General features: G+C 42.1%; 1 protein-coding gene across 4 annotated transcripts in view; it reads right to left on the reverse strand.

The window, feature by feature from the left end:
- The window catches only part of slit1a (slit homolog 1a (Drosophila)), a 126,915-nt gene that overhangs the window by 16,472 nt on the left and 86,068 nt on the right, over positions 1-24,375 (reverse strand). For 2 of the 4 annotated variants that reach the window (XM_058058544.1, XM_058058542.1), the window contains exons 10-24: positions 20,560-20,631; positions 16,593-16,664; positions 16,416-16,487; positions 16,059-16,202; positions 14,877-15,040; positions 14,481-14,504; positions 11,311-11,455; positions 10,150-10,224; positions 9,935-10,078; positions 9,715-9,858; positions 9,462-9,628; positions 7,468-7,600; positions 5,199-5,267; positions 5,049-5,120; positions 4,860-4,931 (exon numbers count right to left, since the gene is read on the reverse strand). In XM_058058544.1, coding sequence (XP_057914527.1) covers positions 4,860-4,931; positions 5,049-5,120; positions 5,199-5,267; positions 7,468-7,600; positions 9,462-9,628; positions 9,715-9,858; positions 9,935-10,078; positions 10,150-10,224; positions 11,311-11,455; positions 14,481-14,504; positions 14,877-15,040; positions 16,059-16,202; positions 16,416-16,487; positions 16,593-16,664; positions 20,560-20,631 — 1,569 coding nt within the window. The remainder of the gene's footprint in view (positions 1-4,859; positions 4,932-5,048; positions 5,121-5,198; positions 5,268-7,467; positions 7,601-9,461; positions 9,629-9,714; positions 9,859-9,934; positions 10,079-10,149; positions 10,225-11,310; positions 11,456-14,480; positions 14,505-14,876; positions 15,041-16,058; positions 16,203-16,415; positions 16,488-16,592; positions 16,665-20,559; positions 20,632-24,375) is intronic. The other 2 variants (XM_058058545.1, XM_058058543.1) reach the window with 1 other exon arrangement.

The following is a 24,375-nucleotide window of genomic DNA, read 5'->3' on the forward strand; positions in this document are numbered from 1 at the left end:
GCCACAAAATTGTGCTGATTTGGTTGTATCTGTATAACATGTCAACAATCTGTATAACGTTCGTAACTCTGAGCCACACTTGAACGCTACGCCTCAAAGTGGTTGAAATGCCTTTACAAGTAATTATATCATATAAAAAATAAAACTTGAGAATAAAGACAGATATTCTAATATGAGTAAAAAGTCAGAATTTCACCCCAAAAAAAGTCAATACATTTTGAGAATAAAATGGAATTTTTGGAATTTGTTTGGAATGTTTTATTGGATTCTGGCTAACAGAGGTTTGTTATTATTTTGGCTTTTTTATCTGCAGACTTTAAAAAAAAGATTAAGTGTTTTAGTAGAATTTTTCCATGTTATTCTGTGCACTTTACACTTGTATGACATTTAAGAACATGACTAACATTGGCAGTACCGTTTATTTTCATTTACCATGGTGACAGTTTGATGCCGCATCACATCATTCTCGTTTCTATGACTTCATACGGGAAGGATGAGCAGTGTTCCGGAATGAACTGTCCAAATCCACTGAAACTGTCCCGGCCATATTGAACACTCCGAAAGCGTCTTGAGAAAACAAGTTAATTGGCCTGAATGCGCTGGCAAATGCTTATTAGTGAGCGGCGGCTGGCGAGCAGAGGGCACCGCGCCAAGCAGCAGCAGCAGCGTGCCAGCCCAGCCTGGCAGAGTACTCATGGGAGAAAAGGGAGCCAGGGAGTCTCCGGGAAGAAACCTGATCCACTCCCATAATAATGACATCTTCTCTGCATGTCTTGTGTGCAGCTGTACACATCATGACATCACAGCATCTTATTGGCCAGCATGCACGCCGCCATCACTTGGAATAATGACTTCATGCAAAATGCTGGAAAATTCACTATTGTACATTTGGACATCACTTTCCTGGTGGGCCACACCCTGGAGCTGTTTCGGCTACACCTCCCCCACCCCCCCCTCCGCACCTTACCTTACCCACGCCTTTATTCCCCACAACTAATACCCAGCAGGCCAATTAGCAGCGTATTAATAAGCAGCGAAAAACCGCAAACTTCATACACAACCAAAGCACATAGCTTGTGTTCTGTTTGAAGCGTTAATGATTCTTCTGGTTTTTTACTGCTCTGTAAAGCCAGAAGTGCAGCTTCATAAAGGTTTCTGGCACCTCAGGGTGCAACGTCTACGCCAACTTTGAACTCTTAAAAGTCGAAACTATTAAACGGAGCTCATTGTCGCTTTGGTTTTGTGGGTCTTACCGAGTAAAGAAAGTAAAGTGACATTTAATAGGAGGTGTCTGATTGATCGGCTCGGTGGGAAAGACATGGATGTTTCATCCACACTGGGCTCAGAGACATCCCATATCAAGGTGGAAGGTGGCGCTCGAAACAGGAAGTGGATATTTTCAAAAAGTTTTCAAAAAAGTGTTTTTTCAGTTGGATCAACGCATTAAAAGGAAAAAAAAGATTAGTGAAAGGTATGATATGTGTGTTGTATTTTTAAAAATATATTTCAAAAGTGTTTTTTTAGTCCAAAGTTTTGACTCAAAAGTTAAAAAAATCATTTTTCAAAAATTAAAATGTAATTTAATTTAAATCAAAAAATATATTTTTATTATTCAATTTTTTTATTACATTTTTTATTTAAAAAATTATAATTTTATGTAAAAATTCAAAAATTTGGGTCTTGACAAAATTCATAAACATTTTTACATATACCCATGCATGTGTGGAAATTTTATATTATTTACCACTAAATGAAGAAACTATAACAAATACATAAAAAATAACATTTCTGGCCGAAATGCCCAAAAAGTAAAAAAAAAAAACCAAAAAAGTTGGATCAAAGGACCAATATTCAAATTCTAGTTTTAGTAATACATATGTTGTGTATTTGTGTGAAAACTGGAAGTTTTACCATGAAAAAGCCCCTTTACCTGCCCACACGCACATGCAAAACTTTAAATTATTATTATTTATTCAAAATTATTTGTGCAATTTACTGTTTACGCTGTACATTGTTGTCATCTATTTATTCACCACATTATTATTATTATTATTTATTATTATACGGGAGCCAGACAAATACATTTTGTTGGCAATTTCACCGCTGTGTTATTGTGCAATGACAATAAAAAAAGTCGATCTATCTATCTAGCTTTCTATGATGTTTGAGTGTGGATAAAAGGGCAAAATGCATGAATGAATAAATATTTTTACATATATCCATGATTGTGTGGAGTTATAATGAACAGTATGTTATTATACTAAATGAAGCAATAAACATTTTTTTTTAAATGTCCAAAACATCTTTTGAAAAAGTCATCAAAGCACCCAAAAAAAAATATATAGCCGTGAGTCTGTATGTGTGTGGCTTTCATTTGGGGGTGTTGGCGTGGGGTGGAGGGGTGGGGGGGTGTTCACATGGCGTCACACAGGCAGCATTCTAGACGTAAGGCTGGCGTGAGTGAGCAAGAGCAGGAATAACGGATGGTGCTTCATTAGGGATCAAAGCCAAGGCAAAGCGAGGGGCGACATCAAGCTAATGATGACCAAGCTTTTGCTCTCGTCGGGCGCTAAAAGGCCTCTCAGGCTTTGTGTGGAGTATTAATGTGTGTGTGTGGGGGGGGCTTTAGTCATATCCCACCGTAAAATGCTTTGTTGTCTCTAGTAAAAAAGTGTGCCCTCTATGAGCACACATGGGAGGGCTGATGAGTCTACACATAAGCCTATAGGCTGCACACACACACACACACTGTGTGTGAGTCTCCACCGTGTCTGGCCGCTCCGAGCGAAGTCGTACACTTGAGTCAGAGCGCTAGGCTATGCTGCTGATGTGTGTTTGGCCGCAGCTCCAGCAGTTTCATCATTTACGTGTCGCACACGTTTATATCCAACATCTCAGTTATTGAGCAGACCGACTCCTCCACATGGAGGCCACGGTCACTGAGAGTCCACAATCAAAGGCTGGCAGGCCGAGTCAAAGCCATTATGGTTAGTTGGGGGGGGGGTGAACATTCTCTGGTAATCAGTGTCAGGGTGATTGTGCACAGTGTGGCTTTCTGTCGGAGCAGAAAGTGAGGTGTGGGCTTCGGGATCGCACCGTCGCCACTTACGCTGCGAAAATGGGTCAGAGGTTGTGTTTGTGTGCGCGTTCATAAGCTGTCATAACTGTTTAGACGGCTCGGTTCTCTGGAGTTTATCAAACATTCTCAGCATCTGCTGGCCTCCTCGCTGTTGTCAGATATTCTCTTTAATTACTCTTTGCAGAACCCGTCTCTGAAAATAACTTTTTTTTTGTTCTATTTTGGACATTTTTTTTGTACCTTATTAATTTCTTTGAAGAGAGAAATATCAATAGCGACTAGAAAATGACCACTAAACTTCTGAAAACTGTGGATTAGAATAAAAGATGCTCTTTCATGTGTTACCCATAATAAAATAAATCAAAAAGAAAGCATCTCAATTCCTATTTTCACGTTATTATTATTATCATTAGTAATATTTTTACTACTACTACTACTACAGTATCTAAAAACTGCTAATGCGCTTAAATGCAATCTAATGCAAAAACACAATTAATTCATTTGCTACCAACGAAGTATTAGGGCAACTATTTTTTTTTTGCAGTGGAGACAAAAAGTTGTGATGATGCAACTCCACAATAGAAGTGAGCATGTTTGGCGTGAATTTAAGCCGGAAAAATGTAAGGTGGCAGAAGTGCATTTTATAAGAACTCGGCCTGTGACTTTCAACCAGGAAGTGAAAAAACACAGAGTCTTGTATCATTGGATGATTGCTCATTAAAGGGAATGCATTCACACATGTGCACACGCATGCACACACACAGTTCAGTTCCAAATGTGAAGATTGGAAATAGTTAATGATGGAATTTCTATTTTCAAGTAAAACAACCGTTTTTTGTGTTGTTTACGTTGTGGCATCGTTGTTTATATTCATTCATTCATTCATTTTCTACTGCTTATCCTCACAAGGGTTGCGGGGGTGTACGGGGGTGGGTGCTGGAGCCTATCCCAGCTGTCTTCAGGCGAGAGGCGGGGTACACCCTGGACTGGTGGCCAGCCAATCACAGGGCACATATAGACAAACAACCATTCACACTCACATTCATACCTATGGACAATTCGGAGTCGCTAATTAACCTAGCATGTTTTTGGAATGTGGTAGGAAACCGGAATTGAACTCGGGTCTCCTAGCTGTGAGGCCTATGTGCTAACCACTTGACCAACATGCAGCCCGTTGTTTATATATTTTGGCTAAATATATATATGGCTAAATTTGCGTCAAAGTGAAAGTTATGCTTGAGCATGTACTGCTGATTACTAAAGAAAGTTAGCAACAGAAAGGTAGCAACAAACTTTTTTTCTGATACTCCTAGTGTGCCTTGAAAATCAGTAATATCATCCAAAATGTCTGGGAAAAAATGAGTTAATATTATTATTACTACTAATAGTACCATCAAGCTGAAAGATATGTCTGAAAATCACCATTCCAATCACACCTTAACCAGGTTATTATGAGCCATGAAGAGTTGCGTTCAAAGACACCAAGTAATTTAAGTTGGATTCACACATACACACACGAGTAAGACATTATTATAATTTTTGGAGTGTCCATGAATGCATCATTGGCTGTCAATAGCACTGCTGTTGATGTCTCCAGCTTAGTTATAAAAGAGCGTCAGCCCTTATTATTATCAGAAGTAGTAGCAATAATAATATGACAGTTTATATTAAAAATATAAGATGCTCTTTAGTGGTGCTGACCTATGTTGTTTTTGTCATATTAAAAAAAAAGAATAAACATATTTAAAGAGAAAATAATGAGTATGCTTTGCAAACTCACAGCAGACGGAGGGAGTGCAGTCCACTGAAGGCCATTTTGGGAATGCAGCGCAAGGAGTTGTAGCTCAGGATTCTGTAATGCAATCATAGTGAATTTAAATAAACACTTAATAAACATGAACATAAGACGCCGTGTTCCTTCACGGTGTTTTAAAAACATGGTCGTTTGAGAGCACGTGTGTGCACTTACAACGTGGTGAGCTGGCTCATGTTGGCAAAGGACGAGTTGGTCAAAGAGTTGATCCTGTTGTTGCTTAAGTCCCTAAAAAAAAAAACCACGTAGATGTGAGCTTGTTGCTGGGATCTTTTTAAGAAGGCAGGACCAAAGACGGAATCTTACACCAGCTGAAGGAACTTGAACGAAGAGAGCTCTTTTGGTACCACGCTGAACTGGTTCCCATCCAGATACCTGAGGAAAAAGTTGAATACATAATTTAATGCTTAGAGGAAAATAATCCTGTCTTAGATTTACTATTACTGTTATTTATTAGCGCTTAAGACTATATTTCCTTCAAAAATGTTGCTTTTATTGGAAGGCAACTTGGGTGCAGCTGCTTGAGAATGGAAGTAAGAGGATTATAAGAGGATGTAGCAGTGTTGCTATCAAAACGTGTACAGTTGGAAGTCGGGTTGTAAACTACACACTACGGGGAGACAAGATTCCATGATTCCTGGATGCAACCCAGGAATGACATCCATGTGTGTTCCCATGCAGCCCACCACCGTTGACATCAGACGCTTTACTGCCAGTGCAAAGTGCTTACAGAGGCCTGCCACCCTGACAAATGGCTCATTTAGGGCCTGAGAGGGCCCTGCGGGGGCCTTTCTCCTGCTATTGTTGTTGACTGTACTCAAGAGTTGGAGACGAGGAGTGCGTTAAAAAGGGGGGGGGGGGTGTGTACCGGTTAGTTAGGGGGCTTTGGACTGCAGGGTAATGATAGGTAATGATGGTGCAGCGGACACTTTGGATAATGACGGTGCAGCGAGCGCTCCAGATGACTACATGAAAGCCCAGAACAGAGGGGCCCACCTGGTCACACCTGCTGGGACAATGACAGGCCTTCAGGCTTGCACTATGTGTGTGTGTGTGTGTGTGTGTGAATAAGTGTAAAGCACTCAGAGCAGTATTGGAAAGTTCCATTCCCTCCCCTTTCCATTGAAAAGTGCTCATTAAAATGTCCTCTTGCTCCCCTATGCTCCCGTGGACAGGCTTTTGGCGTTGACACAAGTATGCACACACACACACACACACACACACACACACACACACACACACACACACACACACTACGCACTGATGGTTGGCCCTGAGTGAGACAGTGACATCAGTGTAAGCCCTGAGGGCTGCAGGGAGAACATAAGAAGAACGTCTGAGAGAACAACTGCAGGGCTTCTTGGCCGCTTTCCTCCACACTCTTCTCCAAATGATGAGATGTGTTTTCTTTTGTATCTGCACAAAATATCTGTCAATTCCTGTCCCTCCCCAAGACATTACGTGTACTAAAGGCACAAATGTTGGGGCACACCTCTTAATCAATTAGATGGATTTAGCCTTCAAATCTAGACATGTTTTTAGGGCCTTTTCTGTGCCAGTGCACAAAGCAACGGCCATACAATGTAACAACACACATTCATTTTCTAGTGCTTATCCTGCGAGGGGCTGCTGGAGCCTATCCCAGCTGTCTTTAGGTGAGAGGCGGTCACCAGCCAATCACAGGGCACATATAGACAAACAACCATTCACACTCACATTCATACCTATGGACAATTTGGAGTCGCCAATTTTTTCATATTTTTAGAATGTGGGAGGAAACCGGAGTCCCCGGAGAAAACCCACGCATGCACGGGGAGAACATGCAAACTCCACACAGAGATGGCCCGAGGGTGGAATTGAACCTTGGTTCTGCACGCTAACCACTCGACCGTCGTGCAGCCCCAATAAGAGACAAGTCTGTCAAATATGAGCAAGACAGGTTGAAAAACAGGGCACGGCGGTCAAGTGGTTAGCGCGCAGACCTCACAGCTAGGAGACCAGGGTTCAATTCCACCCTCGACCGTCTCTGTGTGGAGTTTGCATGTTCTCCCCGTGCATGCGTGGGTTTTCTATGGGTACTCCAGTTTCCTCCCACATTCCAAAAACATGCTAGGTTAATTGGCGACTCTAAATTGTCCATAGGTATGAATGTGAGTGTGTATGGTTGTTTGTCTATATGTGCCCTGTGATTGGCTGGCGACCAGTCCGGGGTGTACCCCGCCTCTCGCCCAAAGACAGCTGGGATAGGCTCCAGCACCCCCGCGACCCTCGTGAGGAAAAGCGGTAGAAAATTTTCATGAGCCCTGTGGGCATGAAATAACACCCCTATAGTGACCTTTACACCCCTATTACTCTTTGTTTACATCACATAGCTAATGCACCACAGCAAGTGATAGCTACGGCTTTAAGCATTGCATGCGAGTGAGCTAACTAGTTAGCCTCCAACTGATTTATTCTAAACGATATAAAAATGCCATGATCAAGAATGACTACATTTTCATCCATTTCCTGCCTTTGGTTCCCCCAACCTCAGTACCAGTAAATACCTCACAATTAGCATAACAAATGCACTTACAGTTCAGTCACATTTCTGGGGATTCCTTTTGGCAGCGTGTGGAGGTGCTTGTTACTGCAGCGCACCACCGTCTCCAGGCAAGTGCACTCACCGGGGCACTGAGGTCTGGGCACGCAGCTTGACTCCTCATAGCCTGAGGTTAAAAAAAAAGCAGAAAAGTGGTCTGACAGAGAAAGGTGGGATGACAAAGATAGATAACAGCCACAATCTGAGCTGTCAGAGCGGTCTGAGAAAGTGTTGAAAGAGTGAAAAGTTAAAGGCCAGACAAAAAAAAACAAAAAAAAAACACAAATAGCACAATCTCTCAAAGTGACAGCGGGGCATTGAGACAAAGGAACAACATAGGAAGTCTGCTGGGCAAGAGATAAAGGAGCCTCAGTAATATAATATTGACTGGCTTTGGACAAAGGATGGAAGCTGGCCCCAAGGCCTGGAGACCATTCTAACATTAATTCAGCAGCAAATAAGCTGACGAGTCAATAAGGCAAAGCTCTCAATAAGCTCCACTCATCCTGACATCGATGAGCTGCAATCTATTTGCTAAACAAAGACCTGGACAATAACTCTTATTATTTCAGATAATGTCAGGCAGTTTGGTGCAGCTCTTGCTCATAATTTGTCAGACAGGTGATTTCATGCTACAAAGTTGAAGTAAAACTTTACAAACTTTGAGAAAGTTTGAATAATTTCACCCTTTGAGGGAGGATATACGGTATCTCACAAAAGTGAGTACATTCCCCACATTTCAGCAAGTATTTTCATGACAGTACAACTTTTCAATAAATAATGTAGCTGTAATGAAACTTTGAAATACCGTAATTTCTACTCTATAAGATGCTATTTTGTTCTTAAACACTGAACCATGCTGCTTACACAGCAGTGCAGCTAATTTATGGCTACGTTCTAATCTTGTGAAATCTCCTTTACTTCAGAACTACCATCCGTGAGTCAGTGAGGAAACTGTATCTCAAGCCAATCACAAGCTATCAGGGCACTCAGAGCAAGTCATTACATATAACAGTGTAACAATAGAACAGACTAAACTCATCACACAGCAGCTGAACACTCAAAAGGTATTCCTGAGATATATGCAAACATGTACCAATACAAATTTAAAATAACAACAAAAAAATGTTATTTTAAAGTTTTCCCATCTGTGGGATGCTGCAATGACATCAGCATCCTTCTGGCTTCCTCTGGTGGACAGAGGCAGCATCAGGGCACCCACAACAAGCTTGTCAACCCAGTGAAAATTGCAGGAAGTCATTACATATAACAGTGCAACAATAGAACAGACTAAACTCATCACACAGCAGCTGAACACTCAAAAGGTACTATATCTGAGAAATATGCAAACATGTACCAATACAAGTTTAAAATAACCAAAAAAATAGTTATTTTAAAGTTTTCCCATTTGAGCAATGCATTTATTGGGATGCTGCAATGACATCAGTATCCTTCTGTCTTCCTCTGGTGGACAGAAGCAGCATTGCAGTACCATACATCCATTCCCTTATGCTGCTTGTTCTCCATTGAAATCTCCTTTACTTCAGAACTACTATGCGTAAGTCAGTGAGGAGCCAATCACAAGCTATCAGGGCACTCACAACGAGCTTGTCAACCCAGTGAACATTGCAGGAAGTCATTACATATAACAGTGCAACAATAGAACAGACTAAACTCATCACACAGCAGCTGAACACTCAAAAGGTATACCTGAGAAATATGCAAACATGTACCAATACAAGTTTAAAATAACAACAAAAAAAATTAGTTCTTTTAAAGTTTTCCCATCTGTGCAATGCATTTATTGGGATGCTGCAATGACATCAGCATCCTTCTGGTAGCATTGTAGTACCATACATCCATTTCCTTATGCTGCTTGTTCTCCATTGAAATATGCCTTGCTCAAATTAAGTGATTATTGTCTAAATTAAATAAACCTGTAGTCGCATCTTGGCTGCACAAGTGTTGTCGTCGTAGGGGTGACTTACCTTCCTCACAGCGGAAATCAGGCAGAGCCACATCCTGCAGAGGGATCTCCTTCAAGAAAGCAGGGCGTTGGCAGCGAGGGTTCCCAGTGACAATCTTCCTGCTCCTCAGCCAGTCTCCCAGCCAGGACAGCCGGCAGTCACAGTTGAAGGAGTTAGCCAGAAGGTTCCTGTGATAGTGGATGTAGTTAGAAGGTAAGGAGTTAAGGGGCAATGGAAGAGAGTAAAAAGGGTGCTGATGACAGCGTAGTCTCACAGGGTGGAGAGGGTCTGCAGCGTATCGAAGGCTCCAGGGGTGATGGTGGTCAACTGGTTGTCATACAGAGACAGCAGACGCACGTTGTGTAGACCTGTGAAGCTGTCATTGTGGATGCAGCTGATTTTGTTGTTCCTCAGCATCCTGTGATGGAAAAAAATATATATATATAACGTGATGCCCTTTGGAATAGAATAGCTCACCAGTACATTTCGCTTACAGCATGCGCAGTCCCTCCAGGCCGCGGAACATCTCGCTCCGAACCGTGTCGATTTGATTGGCCGTGAGATGAAGCTCATTGACGGATGAGGCGCCCTCGAAAGCACCATCTTCAATTTCTGTGATCTTGTTGTTGCTGAGGTTACTGCAGAAGGCAAACACAGAATGAGGAACAATAGTTACGGCAAGCAAAAGTGAAAGTAAAAGTGCACTTACATTTTCTTCAGCTGGGTAAGGCTCTTGAAGGCTCCAGTGGCCTCCAGAGTAGTGATGTCATTGTTGTTGAGGCGTCTGAGAAAATAGTAGAAACATGTATATTTAGTAATATATAACAGTATAATATAATAGACTATAATGACATAGGCTGCACGGTGATCGAGTGGTTTGCGTGTAGGTCTCACAGCTAAAAGACCCAAGTTCAATTCCATCTCTGTGTGGAGTTTGCATGTTCTCCCCGTGCATGCTTGGGTTTTCTCCGGGTACTCCGGTTTCCTCCCACATTCCAAAAACATGCTAGGTTAATTGGCGACTCCAAATTGTCCATAGGTATGAATGTGAGTGTGAATGGTTGTTTGTCTATATGTGTACCCCGCCTCTCGCCCGAAGACATCTGGGATAGGCTCCAGCATCCCTCGTGAGGATAAGCGGTAGAAAATGAATGAATGAATATAATAGACAATAATGACATAGGCTGCACGGTGAAGAAGTGTTTAGCGCGCAGGCCTCACAGCTAATAGACCCGAGTTCAATTCCATCTCTGTGTGGAGTTTGCATGTTCTCCCCGTGCATGCGTAGGTTTTCTCCGGATACATGGAAACATGCTAGGTTTATTGGCGACTCCAAATTGTCCATAGGTATGAATGTGAGTGTGAATGGTTGTTTGTCTATATGTGCCCTGTGATTGGCTGGCGACCAGTCCAGGGTGTACCCCGCCTCTCGCCCAAAGAGAGCTGGGATAGGCTCCAGCACCCCTTGTGCCCCTCGTGAGGATAAGCAGTAGAAAATGAATGAATGAATGAAAAGGAGTGATAGCAGTAGCAGATACTGGCACACAAACCTACAGCGCCCTCTTGTGGCTGTCCACATATATAAGTTGCTCCGGAGTACCAGTCACAGGACCAGCCAAACCAGGAAAAAATTGCCATGTATAGTCCAGAAAACACAGATAATTCTAGTTCTAATTTTGTCTGGTTGATAGCTAAAACTTCATGTGTGCAGTGTTGTAATTACTTTTAGTATTTGTGCTCCTCATAATATCACAAAAGACTAAAATGCCCCATTTGGGTGGTTGATGCCCCACCAGGTTTCGTCCATATAAATCCTCCACTGCTGTCATGCGATCTACGCTCACTTGCCCGCATTAAACACATTACTTACAGCTCAGTGGTGGATGATGGGATGTGCTCAGGGATCTTGGTGAGCTTCAGATTGGAGCAGTCCACAACGTTGGACTCACAGCGACACTTGGCAGGACACACCGGATCGCTGTTACAGGCGTTATTCAGACGGGAATCTTCGGCACCTGTAGCAAGGGGGGGGGGAACACAAACTGTCACGTAATGCTGCATCAGCCACGATTTTGCGAGTCACGCAAAATCCCTTCCTAGCTCCGCATCGGGACACAACTTCCCTAACTTGGGGGTTGACCTGAAGTGCCTGCAGCAGAACCTCCTCTACCATTCATAAGGGCCACATCAATGACTGGCTTATTTTAGCGAGGTGAGCAGTGGGCTGAAAAAAATAAAAACGCTACCGAGGGAGACGGAGATAAGGACGGCAAAAAGGATTTGGACAGTCAGCTTCAGTGAAGCAGAGGACCCAAGAGGAAGGAAGAGAGTCAGGTGGAAGACGTGAAGACAAGCAGGGAAGAAGACAGATGAGACGGGAATGAAAGGTGAGAGGCGGAGGTGCTGATGGAGGAAGAGCAAGAAGGAGGCAGGCAGGGGAGTGTGGGATGTTTCCCTGCACCTCCTCTGTCTATGAATAGACGTTACGTGCCAAAAAGTGTGCTGCCAGATACATCATGGCTGTTCAATAATGGAACAGCTCCGGGAGCCACTTAGAACAGCGTGTGTGTGTATGTGTTCCATTTAGAGGGAACAGCCCGGTGTTTTCTGTTAGAATAACATTTTATGTCCCTTTCCCCTTTTGCATGCTTCACAGCGGTGCACCTCTCTGTGAAGTTTGCACATTACGTCACCGGGACACCGCGGGCCACCCAAACCACAGCAGGAAAACCTCAACCAAGCAGGAGAAAAAAAAAAAAAAGTACAGATAATTTGTCCAAATAATGGGAAGGCACCCGAAGCCATTGCATAACCGCAAAGCCTCATTGTTGACTTTATTAGAGAGAAGTGCATTCGCAGAAATAACTTCCTCACTGAAACAGATCATTAAGGAACTTTTCCTCAGACCAGACAACAGGAAAAAAGCATTTCCTGCCCGGAGAGGAAGTAATGAAAGCCTGAGCGTGCGGCTTTGATCGTGACGACACTGCAGAGCCGGGGGAGAGTAGTGACTCATCATCATCATCATTATCAATAAGATATACATGGTGGTGACACTTTTACTGCATAGAACCCCAAAGAGAAGAACATCATATGGGGGGTTTCCTGTCTCAAAAAAAAAAAAAGGCTAAAAATGACTCATTGGTGAGGATATTTTTAATTCTTTGCAGCTTTGCTGCCTTGTGGGGGCAAATTATTGGGACACCGTGACATGATTGTAGGAAATGGTTCAACCATTGTTGCTGTAACAGCGTGTGCTCTTCTGGGACGACCTTGTAAAAGATTTTAGTGTGAGGTGTGTCCCAATATTTTTGTCCATACAATAAAGCATATGTGCATAATCACACCATTTGGTAAAAGTGTTTTGTTTTGTTTCCCACTTTCTCATGCACTCCAAATCATTATTCATTCATTCATTTTCTACCGCTTTTTCCTCACGAGGGTCGCGGGGGGTGCTGGAGCCTATCCCAGCTGTCTTTGGGCGAGAGGCGGGGTACACCCTGGACTGGTTGCCAGCCAATCACAGGGCACATATAGACAAACAACCATTCACACTCACATTCATACCTATGGACAATTTGGAGTCGCCAATTAACCTAGCATGTTTTTGGAATGTGGGAGGAAACCGGAGTACCCGGAGAAAACCCACGCATGCACGGGGAGAACATGCAAACTCCACACAGAGATGGCCAAGGGTGGAATTGAACCCTGGTCTCCTAGCTGTGAGGTCTGTGTACTAACCACTAGACCGCCGTGCCGCCCTCCAAATCATTATTAAGTATTTTTTCCCTTTTCTGGGCATTCTAGCATGAGAAAATGAGTTAATATGAGCTAGCTAATAACGGACGTTATGGGAAACACCAATTTTGATGCTAAAGCCCTCCCACAGTGTTCGATTTACTTATATATTAACCAAGCTACATCGGTATTGTTGTATTGTAGAAGCTAACATGAAAAACTATATTTATCTGGTAATACAACGCCTCGATAGCTTTTTTTACCCAAGGACTGGAACACACAGCCATCCCAAAGAGGGCGGACTTTGTAAGTGTTGTCGTTGTATCTACGCTGCTGTTGTTGATGGAGCTAGCATAAGTATTTGAAATCAATGCACCTGAGGAAGAAGTTTCGGTAGTGCTTTAAATCATCAAAATATATCAAGATACTAATTGTTAGTGCATGATCACAGCGTGTATATCAAACAATGCAACATTGTTAGAGGTTTTTTTAAAGGGCTTCACAGTCTAAATAGGTCTGTCCCAATTATGTGCATTGTTAGCTAGCTAATATTAACTTGTTTTCTTGTGTTATAATGCACAGTAAAGGGAAATAAATGTGGTCATGTTCACATACGGATTGTGAATGAGGGGCAAAATTCCCGAAAAGTGCATTTCCCTTTTAAGGCGATGAAGTGTACTCTTTGAGTTCAACCAAAAAGTTTAGATACGCCAACTCATTTAATAGCATGAGAAACTGTCTCCAAACTTTTGACTGGTGCAGTATAACTCCCATTTGTTCTCTAAGGCGGCGTGCAACATTATCTCGACATTAGCCCACAAACATATTCATTTACACACAAGCACGCAAGTCAAGACGGTGAATCACACTATCACTGATCCTCCTAGTTATTTGCTTGGAAGTTCCCTTGTTCAGAAATCCGGAAACATCCGCCGATAGGAATCTTATGTCCCTTGGTGAGCTTTATTTTTTTTTTCTGACATAGACACATACTCACTTACTAACCCTCTGGGTGAGAGAGAATATGTACGCTCATGCCAAAGCAAAGAGTCTTCGGATTCCATGTGTGGAAACACATGTTTATCATATTAAAATGCACTCAAAGGTAGCGACCGACCCTCGCAGGCCCAATTAGCTCACAGCATCAATACCCCTGAATCCTGTCTTCCAAGATGATTCACTTGGATCTGTTTTTCTTTTTACACCAACATGGCAAAACATTGACATGAATACATAGCAATGTTGAAAAATGATGCTGAACAGTTAAAGCAAGGAGGCAGACAATGACTGCTATGAACTCACCTGGGATGATGTACTGCTCTTTGGCTGTGATGGAGAAAACACAGAGGGACGGATGTCAGTGAGAGCTTGGTGGAAGGCATAGCTTGGGGATGGTTGCTATGCTTCGGTCATATATAAAGTTTATATATGACACAATGTATATGACACACATGGACACAGATTAGAAAGTGATTGTACTACTTGACATACAGAAAAAGACAAGAAGTTGAGCCCTTGCAATGTGGAAATGACATCACAAGGACATGGATGACACTTTTTAGCACCACTTTCACGTCGGCAAATATAATATAATATAATATATAAAATGTAATAACTCATCAGCAAATATGGAGAGAGTATAGCAGAGCTAAAGAGAAGAGACAACCAAAGAGAGACATTTAGAGAACATCATCCTACCAGAGCAGCGGAATTTCTTGCTCTTGATCTGTCCAATGCGTTTGTTGGCCAACCGGCGAGGGCTGGCACAACGGGCACCGCTGGTCTCGATGGGGTTGGAGCGCAGGTAGTCAGCCAACCATTTCAAATTACAGTCACAGATAAATGGATTCTGGGCCAGGTGACTGGAGGGTAGAGACAAGCAAATTGGTTTGAGGAAGGACTTGGACTATAACCCAGGTTCCCCTCAGTCAGACTCTCCAATGGCAGCAAATATAAATGGAAGCATTGCTATCTTTAGCAGAGATAAGGATGTTTAGGTTCTCATTGGGAGTGACCAGGATGGATAGGATTTTTCAAATTACAGTCACAGATAAATGGATTCTGGGTCAGGTGACTGGAGGGTAGAGACAAGCAAATTGGTTTGAGGAAAGACTCGGACTATAAACCAGGTTCCCCCAGTCAGACTCTCCAATGGCAGGAAATATTAATGTAAGCTTTGCTGTCTTTAGCAGAGACAAGGATGTTTAGGTTCTCATTGGGAGTGACCAGGATGGATAGGATTTTTCAAATTACAGTCACAGATAAATGGATTCTGGGCCAGGTGACTGGAGGGTAGAGACAAGCAAATTGGTTTAAGGAAGGACTTGGACTATAACCCAGGTTCCTCCAGTCAGATTCTCCAATGGCAGCAAATATTAATGTAAGCGATGCTATCTTTAGCAGAGATACAGATGCTGAGGTTCTCATTGGGAGTGACCAGGATGGATAGGATTTTTCAAATTACAGTCACAGATAAAAGGATTCTGGGCCAGGTGACTGGAGGGTAGAGACAAGCAAATTGGTTTGAGGAAGGACCCAGACTATAACCCAGGTTCCCCCAGTCAGACTCTCCAATGGCAGCAAATATGAATGTAAGCGTTGCTATCTTTAGCACAGATAAGGATGTTTAGGTTCTCATTGGGAGTGACCAGGATGGAGAGGATTTTTCAAATTACAGTCACAGATAAATGGATTCGGGGCCAGGTGACTGGAGGGTAGAGACAAGCAAATTCTCATTGAGAGTGACCAGGATGGATAGGATTTTTTCTGATCTGGCTGTATGAACATTCTGAAGATGATAGATTTACCATCTTCTCTAACACACCATTCCACGACAACAACAACTGTTTATGTGTGCTTATCAACATGTGCTTTACTCACAGAGTCTGTATGGCTCGCAGTGACGTGAAAGTGCCCTTGGCTAGAGTTTGGATCTTATTGTCGTACAGTGACAGTAGCGAGAGGTTCTGCAGGTCCTGGAAGGTGTTGGCACGGACGCAGTGGATCTTGTTGGCATTCAGCAAACTGTGAGGAGATGATGGGAAAGAGGAAAAGAAGAAGAGGGGGTGGGAAGTGACTTTCTTTATGCATACATTCATTATGCATTCCAACTGGAGAACTATGCACAGGTACAAAGTTGATTCAAAGGTTAGGACTTTTTTCCACTGAGTGGGAGTAAAACTGTTCTGTCTCACAGTGCGTGTCGACAGTGCGCGTACTGTATGTGTGTGTTCTTACAGCAGTTGCAGGGCGTAGAGGCCATCAAAGACACCCTTGGGCAGGTCGGTGATCTTATTTCCATACAGTACGCTGGGAGATCACAACGCAGGCATAATTTAAACACGGAAATATGACAAGTGAGCTGGAATTTATGTTGGCGCGCATGCACAAACACAGACTATGTGGAACGCTCACAGGGAGTTGAGGGAGCGCAGGCCTTGGAAGGCGTCGGGAGCTATCTCGGAGATCTGGTTGTTGCTCAGGTCTCTGTGGTTAAAAAAGTGAGAGAGATGAGTGTTGAGCCCCTTTTACACAGGCAGAAATAGACAGCAATTTCCAGCCATTTTTCTGTATGAACGGAATCAACATAGAATGGTGGAACAAGTCAACAAGGGGCACATTTCCTGCAGCCCTTTTCACACTATATTTTTCACCACTTTCCTGGCCTGTTATTGTGTGTGAAAAGCACCAATAAGGAAGGACGTCAAAGTGCATATTTGCAGAGTAGGAACAGGGTACGCTATACGTACTTTTTAAAACTTTCATGCCAGGTTATTGCTCTGTGTGAATGGCACAGCCATGTAATGGGGGTGAAAGTCAACGTCTGGCCTTACTGGGTAGTACAGAGGTAGTATCGGAGCAGTAACAAAGGTGTAATGATGCTCATAACGCCTTACTTCCTAAAGCTTTTCCACCTCTTTCCTGAGGTTGCTGTTCTGTGTGAACAGCACCAAAATAGAATGGGATGATTATGTCGACCCAGAAAATGTATCAAAGCAGTTACAGTTACAAAGCAGTTTTCCTCCACTTTCTTGGGTTGATGCTCTGTGTGAAAAGCACCAACATGTAAGAGTCAATGTGTGAATTTACTGGCTTCCGATGTAGTATGACACTGCCACATAAGTGAAACACCAACTGTGTGAAAGGGAATAGACAAAAGACAGGCCCTTTTTTGTTGAAAGAAAATTGCCACTGTCCGACAAGTACGTCATGCTAACACCAGACACTAATTATCTGAAAGCGCACCATTATTCCACATTGATGGGTTCTGTGCAAATTGCACAGGTGAGTTCATAAATGCCAGATCAAATCTTACACCTCGGATGCGGCGACTTGTATCGCACTTTGGGTGAAGTCGATCCCACACTTGATGATAAGGGATTTGATAGAAATGCAAAGCAAGCATTGTGATTAAAAGTGACATGCATGGCTGACTTCCAAAACAATCTGTGGCCCCTTTCCCACAGAATAACCACTAATACATGTGTTTTTTTGTGTCTGCGTGAGTAAATGCAACATGTAAGCAGCGGAATTAGCAGAGAGCAAAAGATGGACAGGCGGGTGCAGTCCACACTACTGAAGGAAACTCATCATGTGGTGGTGAAGCGGGTGGGTTGGTGGGTGGGGGGTGGTCACGGTTAAATAAGTGGCCATTCGTCTTGTTTTGCAGGACTTGAGGTTTCTTGGAAATTTAAATGCAGCCAAGTAGCCAACATCTGCTCATGAGTGTGTGTGTGGTGCTGCATCCTGATTGGTTCATGTCTAGGTTATTCAAATTGGGACAAGGTGAAAGATATATATGTGTGTGTGTGGCTGGTATTTACTAGGATAAAATGACACATAGAGGAGGCATAAATACACCATCAGCAGCAGAGAAACACCTATATATAACTTGTAAATCAACTATCCGCACGTTATATACCATAACGAAACATTCCGAGGCAGACATAACAAAGACATCTGCAGATCATATCCCATGAAGGCTATACAATATATGATGTATAGGTGCTCGCTGTACGAGAGGAGCTATTGAAGGCGCAGAGCCAGCTGAATCAACGCAAGCACGGAGGGTCAACGCAGACATACCGCAATGCATAGTTGATGCTAAATGCAGAATCAGCAGCAGCAGTGGCTCGTGTCTGTTTTGGAAGACCACACGGAAGACTGTAAACATTCTCGGTGTTGTTAAAGTTATGACGGAGGCCTTTATGATGATGGGATAATGGAAAGGATATATATCTGCTCGTCTGTTGTCTCCCTAAAAAACGTGCAAAATGCCAGGAGGTACAAGTTCTTGGAAAAAAATCTATATTTATGGCATAAGGAGACCCGCATATGCCAAGTCAAACAGGTGTAAAATACAGTCACTCAGAGACAGCTGAGGGGGTTCAGTACACACATTAGTCACTTCATTAGGTACACCTGCAGAATATATAAGACCTTCATGACACTGATACTGGCTATGGAATTTAATTCACAGGTTAATTGGCGACTCCAAATATGAATTTGAGTATGAATGGTTGTTTGTCTATATGTGCCCTGTGATTGGCTGGCGACCAGTCCAGTTTGTAATGGTAATGTTAATGGTTTTATTTCATTTGAACATGCATCAGATTACAATTGAATGCATCTCATAATCAGTTCACAGTTCCACATGTCCAAAAGGAGTAGGAAGAAGCAAAGCTTATTAAATCCTACCCCTCCATCTGGTACTTTTACAATCAGTAACTGTTAAATTTGTTCACTTCCTGCTTTCCTAATATAGTTTTGTTTTTGTCACCTACCAAAGTAGGTGATATGACCATACAATAACATAATGTGTACCATAGTAAGTGTCAATATAGTGATATGTATAGCACATCATGACTGGTTCAAGACTCTTCATCCTTGTATTTAGCAAACATCAACTGCTTGTATTGTTTCTTGAATTGGCTCATCGTTGTGCATTGTTTGAGGTCCTTACTCAATCCATTCCATAGTTTGATTCCACATACTGAAATGCTATGGCTTTTTAACGTAGTCCTAGCATATAAGTGTTTCAAATGTAGTTCTTCCCTGAGATCATATTTCTCCTCTCTTGTAGAGAAGTATAGGATGACATTTTTAGGGAATTGGTTATTTTTAGCCTTATGCATTATTTTAGATGTTTGAAGATGAACTGTATCAGCAAGTTGAAGTATTTGTGATTTTAGAAATAAGGAGTTAGTATGTTCTCTGTAGGCGGCATTATGAATTATCCTTACTGACCTTTTTTGCAGTACATTTAGCGAGTGAAGATTGCTTTTAGAGTTATTACCACATATTTCCACGCAATAAGTAAGATATGGTAGAACCAGAGAGCAATAAAGAGTGTGGAGTGATTTCTGATTCAGAACAAATTTTGCTTTGTTCAATACTGAAATATATCTGGCCACCTTATGTTGTATATTTGTAATATGAGGTTTCCAGCTCATATTTTCATCTATTGTGATCCCCAGAAATGTATTTTCCTTCACCCTTTCAATGTCTACACCGTCTATTTGTTATACCTTGCCTCCTGCCTAAAGTCATCAGAGCCGTGACCCTATGATTAGGGATTAAGCAGCATAGAAAATGAATAAATAATGTACTAAGTATTGTGGACTTAATACTAGAGCTCATATTTGTACTTAAGCATAACATTGGGATTCTTGGTGCAGCCCAGACTTTCCCAAATTCAGATCCAGGTCAATTTTGTTATTTATTATTAGAAGTGCACAGAAGTGTGTGTGTGTGTGCGGAGTGTTGGATTGTATGTAGCAAATCTCTATAACCCCAACCCTTTCTACGAGAAAGATACCATCTTATTTTTGACAAGTAGCCAATTATGGGGTCCCGACCTACCAGTTGAGAGGTCTACTATGCATGACATGTAGTTTTATGAATTATAGAAAAGTTTTTCCTTGCCTCTATAAGGCAGCTGCTACAGTCTGCTGACTTTTCTACATTAACATCAATCTTAAAAAAAAAAAAAAAAAAATCTTTGGATGGTCCGTCCTAAAGCTGTGCACAGGAACTCCCTGACCTTCCGCTTCATCTATGGCTGACTGACTGGACATCAACTACCGACTTGTCTGTTCTCACTCCTGCAAAGAGCCAAGCCGCTCATTCCAGCACCACCACTCATATCCCTTCATCATTGCTGACCAACCACAGTTTACTTTTTTGCCCACGCAGGCGCAATGCTCCCACACGGGGTGGACGGACGACACTCACCAGGGGAATACCAACGAACAGCAATTGGAAAGATCAGATCTGTTATTACCATGGCGGATGATGGAGAATATGTTCTTTTGGGTGCAGACAAAATAAAAGCTTCATGTCCTTTTTGGCAGCGGAAAGAGAAGACAGACGGCATACTTACATCCTGCGCAGCTTCTTGTAAGGCGAGAAGGCTCCAGGAGGAACTGCTTTAATCCCATTCTGCTCCAGACGTCTAGAGAGGACAAGACATACAAGCAGTTAACCAAACAATAGACTTCGTCATGGCAACAGAGCAGCCTTAATCCCTTGTTCACTTCCAACCTCTGGTGATTGGGTGATTATATTGAGGAAGATCTATTCCCCAGCTGTAATCGGTACAGCCATGTTGGAGTCATAACATCCCAAGAACCAATAAACACTCTGCATACTGCAGTGGCGCGGGAAGGCAAAGTTTTTGGCTTGGAAATGATTGTTCTTTCCAGCATTTATGCTATCATGTGAAAAAATGCAAACAATAACGATCACGACATGAATTGGAGCAAAGTCGGTCAAGACAATGAAATCATAGACTTTGAAAGTCTAATCAGTGTCAGATGGTCGCAGGGGAGCAGACAGCACCAGAGGCCATTAGCGTGGGTGTACGTCCTGCGTGTTCCAAGCTGCTACTTAAGTTGGTCTCAGACCAATTCCCCGGTGTGGCTGGCAGAGGGCTGTTTATCTGCAGGTCAGTTGACAGCTTTTAAAAGTGTCCTTAACAAGGCTTTGCAGGAGCCAGCTGGGGTTCTGTTTGGCTTGTCCTGCCACACTGACCCCCTTTTTTTTTTGGACAGCGAATTGAGCTAGAGCTACCTCTAACTAGCGGCTTACCTAGTTAAAGATTGTTTAAAACAGGGGTCTCAAACTCAATTTACTTGGGGGCCACTGGAGCTCGGGTCTGGGTGAGACTGGGCCGTATCAGGTTTTCCCAAAAAAACAACAACCAAAAAACGCATTTATTAAAAACAAAAAAATTAAAAAAATGTTAATTGGTTCCAATTTTCTACAAGAAAAGCTCTGATAAAACATTCCACTGTTCTCAAATATCTTAATTTTTATTTTTAAATAAGATGAAAAATAAATAAACAAATCAGGAATAAAGAAAATCAATCAATCAGTAATAAATAAATAAATATAATAATAATAATAAAACTGCAAATAATAAAAACTTAAGAAACCACATATAGTTTGTGGGTAGACAAATTATTTTTTTCAGATTAAAATGAACAAAGCATTATTAGAGCCCTGTAGACATGACAAAACACGACTATAGTCACATTTATACTCTTTTTTTATTTACAACATATTACGCAACTGCAGGGTCTTGAGACACATGCTAACTCGCAAAAACTAGAGAGCTAGCGACCTAAACTGTAGCCTTCAATTTATTTCCTTTAAACTTAAATAGCCAAAAACTTACCACTTCCACACGGATAGGGAGGATGACTATTAACAGTTATTTAACCTTTAACATGAACATTAATCAAACGTAATAGTTTTTTCTGGGTACATGATACCATACAGCATCCATATCAAACTTTCAAAACTTTCATATCAAGGCGGGGGCCTCAAACTAGTGTCCTGCAGGCCACATTTGGCCCGCGGGCCACGTGTTTGAGACCCCTGGTTTAAAAGATATTTGTCACCGTAAGGAAAAGACCGATCATATAAAAGCTGTAAATTATTGATGATAGTTGTAACCGCTAGCTCTTGAAATGAGGGGCTTTCATGTCAGAGCGAACATTTCCACACAATTTAATCATTCAATTACAGACATTTATGATTCATTACATGCCTCTGACGCCCGCGTTGCTATGTTTACGTTGCCGAATGTTTTGTGAAACATAAACCACCAAAATTTCTATCTCATATAGTCTGTCCCCCCCGTCCGTCGATCCACATATGGGGCGCTATAGCAGCACAATTGACATTCTTGGGATGGCAGTGATTCCAGACCACAGATTCCTGTGGTGGCTACGCTCTCGCGGTCTGTTTTAGTCTGCCTGTCCCGATGTGTCTGTGAATTTGCCGCAATGTGACGGCGCTGTGGTTCCTTTGCCCTCAAATCGCGGCAGAGTCCCGAGCCAAGTGGCTTCAGTGCCTTTTCTTAGCAACCGGTTTGTGTCATTGAGTTTTTATGTACAGTATGACACAAAAGTGAGGACACACTATTTTTACAACAGTATATCTTTTAAAGCGACAATACTATAGAAATGAGAGTATACGTACATACAGCCAAATGAGTTGTCTAAATAATCAGCAACAAGTGACTAGCTAGATAATTACCACAAAGTAGGATTTGCTAATAATAAATGGAATATTTTCATGAGCCGTTCAATTCCACCCTCGGCCATCTCTGTGTGGAGTTTGCATGTTCTCCTCGTGCATGCGTGGGTTTTCTCCGGGTACTCCGGTTTCCTCCCACATTCCAAAAAACATGCTAGGTTAATTGGCGACTCCAAATTGTCCATAGGTATGAATGTGAGTGTGAATGGTTGTTTGTCTATATGTGCCCTGTGATTGGCTGGCGACCAGTCCAGTGTGTACCCTGCCTCTCGCCCAAAGACAGCTGGGATAGGCTCCAGCACCCCCGCGACCCTCGTGAGGAAAAGCAGTAGAAAATGAATGAATGAATTTTTATGAGCCCTGTGGACATGAAATAACACCCCTATAGTGACCTTTACACCCCTATTACTCTTTGTTTACATCACATAGCTAATGCACCACAGCAAGTGATGACCACGGCTTTAAGCATGCTAGTGAACTAACTAGTTAGCCTCCAACTGATTTATTCTAAACTTAAGAATTAGTTTTAAACGAAGCGGGGAAGAAGAAGCCAAAAATAAGAAGCCAAAAATTTACCACTTCCACACGGAATTGGCGGGGACCTTTTTTTTTGCTCACTTTCATTCAGTGTTAAGGTAATGAAATAACAATGTTGTGTGTTATTACTGATGCTTTATTGTATATGACTTGTCTTTCAATATTTTTGTATGAATAATTGGCCATAAGCAACCACAAGCCCAAGAGGATTAAGGCAGTTTTAGATAACAATAATGCTCACACTAAATAATGACATTTTGCACACTATAGACATTTTACAGACTATAATGACTGTGTGGTGAGTCACTTTCACTTTATAGTAAATCCATACTGTTACACAAGCTACACACTGACTCCAAAATATATCCAAGATAATTTCTCGAGTATTATTCCATCAGAAGATAAAATGAAACGGTTGCTGAAATGAGAAGACGTGTCATCCTTGAAGAAACTTAGACATCCAATTGTCGCTCCTTCCCGATCAATATGTGCAAGTGACTAAATCCTCCCCCCCCAATCAACAAAGGAGCTGAGAAAAAGAAACAATCCCTGAGTGCCTTCAATCAATGCTTCCCGTCCAATCTAGGAGACGGAAGGCTTGTATGCGTGTCCGTCTGTGAGTCAGTGTCAGCACAATCAATGATCTTGATCCTTTGCATTAAAGTCCGAGCATGACTTTAATTACGGGGAAACAGTTTTGAGAGTCAGTGGGAAAGGAAAAGGAAAGTCATGGCTGACTGCGGTGCATAATAATAATAATAATCTGTTGTGTAGTGTCGGGCATAAACACCAGCATTCATTAGGGGAGTGCAGGGCGTGGACGTTGCATAGGTTTTGTATTTATGGTAATGGTAATATTTCATTTGAACATGCATCAGATTACAATTGAATGCATCACATAATCAGTTCACAGTTCCACATGTCCAAAAGGAGTAGGAAGAAGCAAAGCTTATTAAATCCTACCCCTTGATCTGGTACTTTTACAATCAGTAACTGTTACATTTGTTCACTTCCTGCTTTCCTAATATAGTTTAAGTAATTTTTTTTAATTATTTTTTTATTTTTTGTCACGTACCAAGTGCGAGGTGATTTAGTTCTTCCCTGAGATCATTATTTC

Source organism: Doryrhamphus excisus, chromosome 20, assembly GCF_030265055.1.
Source record: "Doryrhamphus excisus isolate RoL2022-K1 chromosome 20, RoL_Dexc_1.0, whole genome shotgun sequence".
Classification (NCBI taxonomy): domain Eukaryota; kingdom Metazoa; phylum Chordata; class Actinopteri; order Syngnathiformes; family Syngnathidae; genus Doryrhamphus; species Doryrhamphus excisus.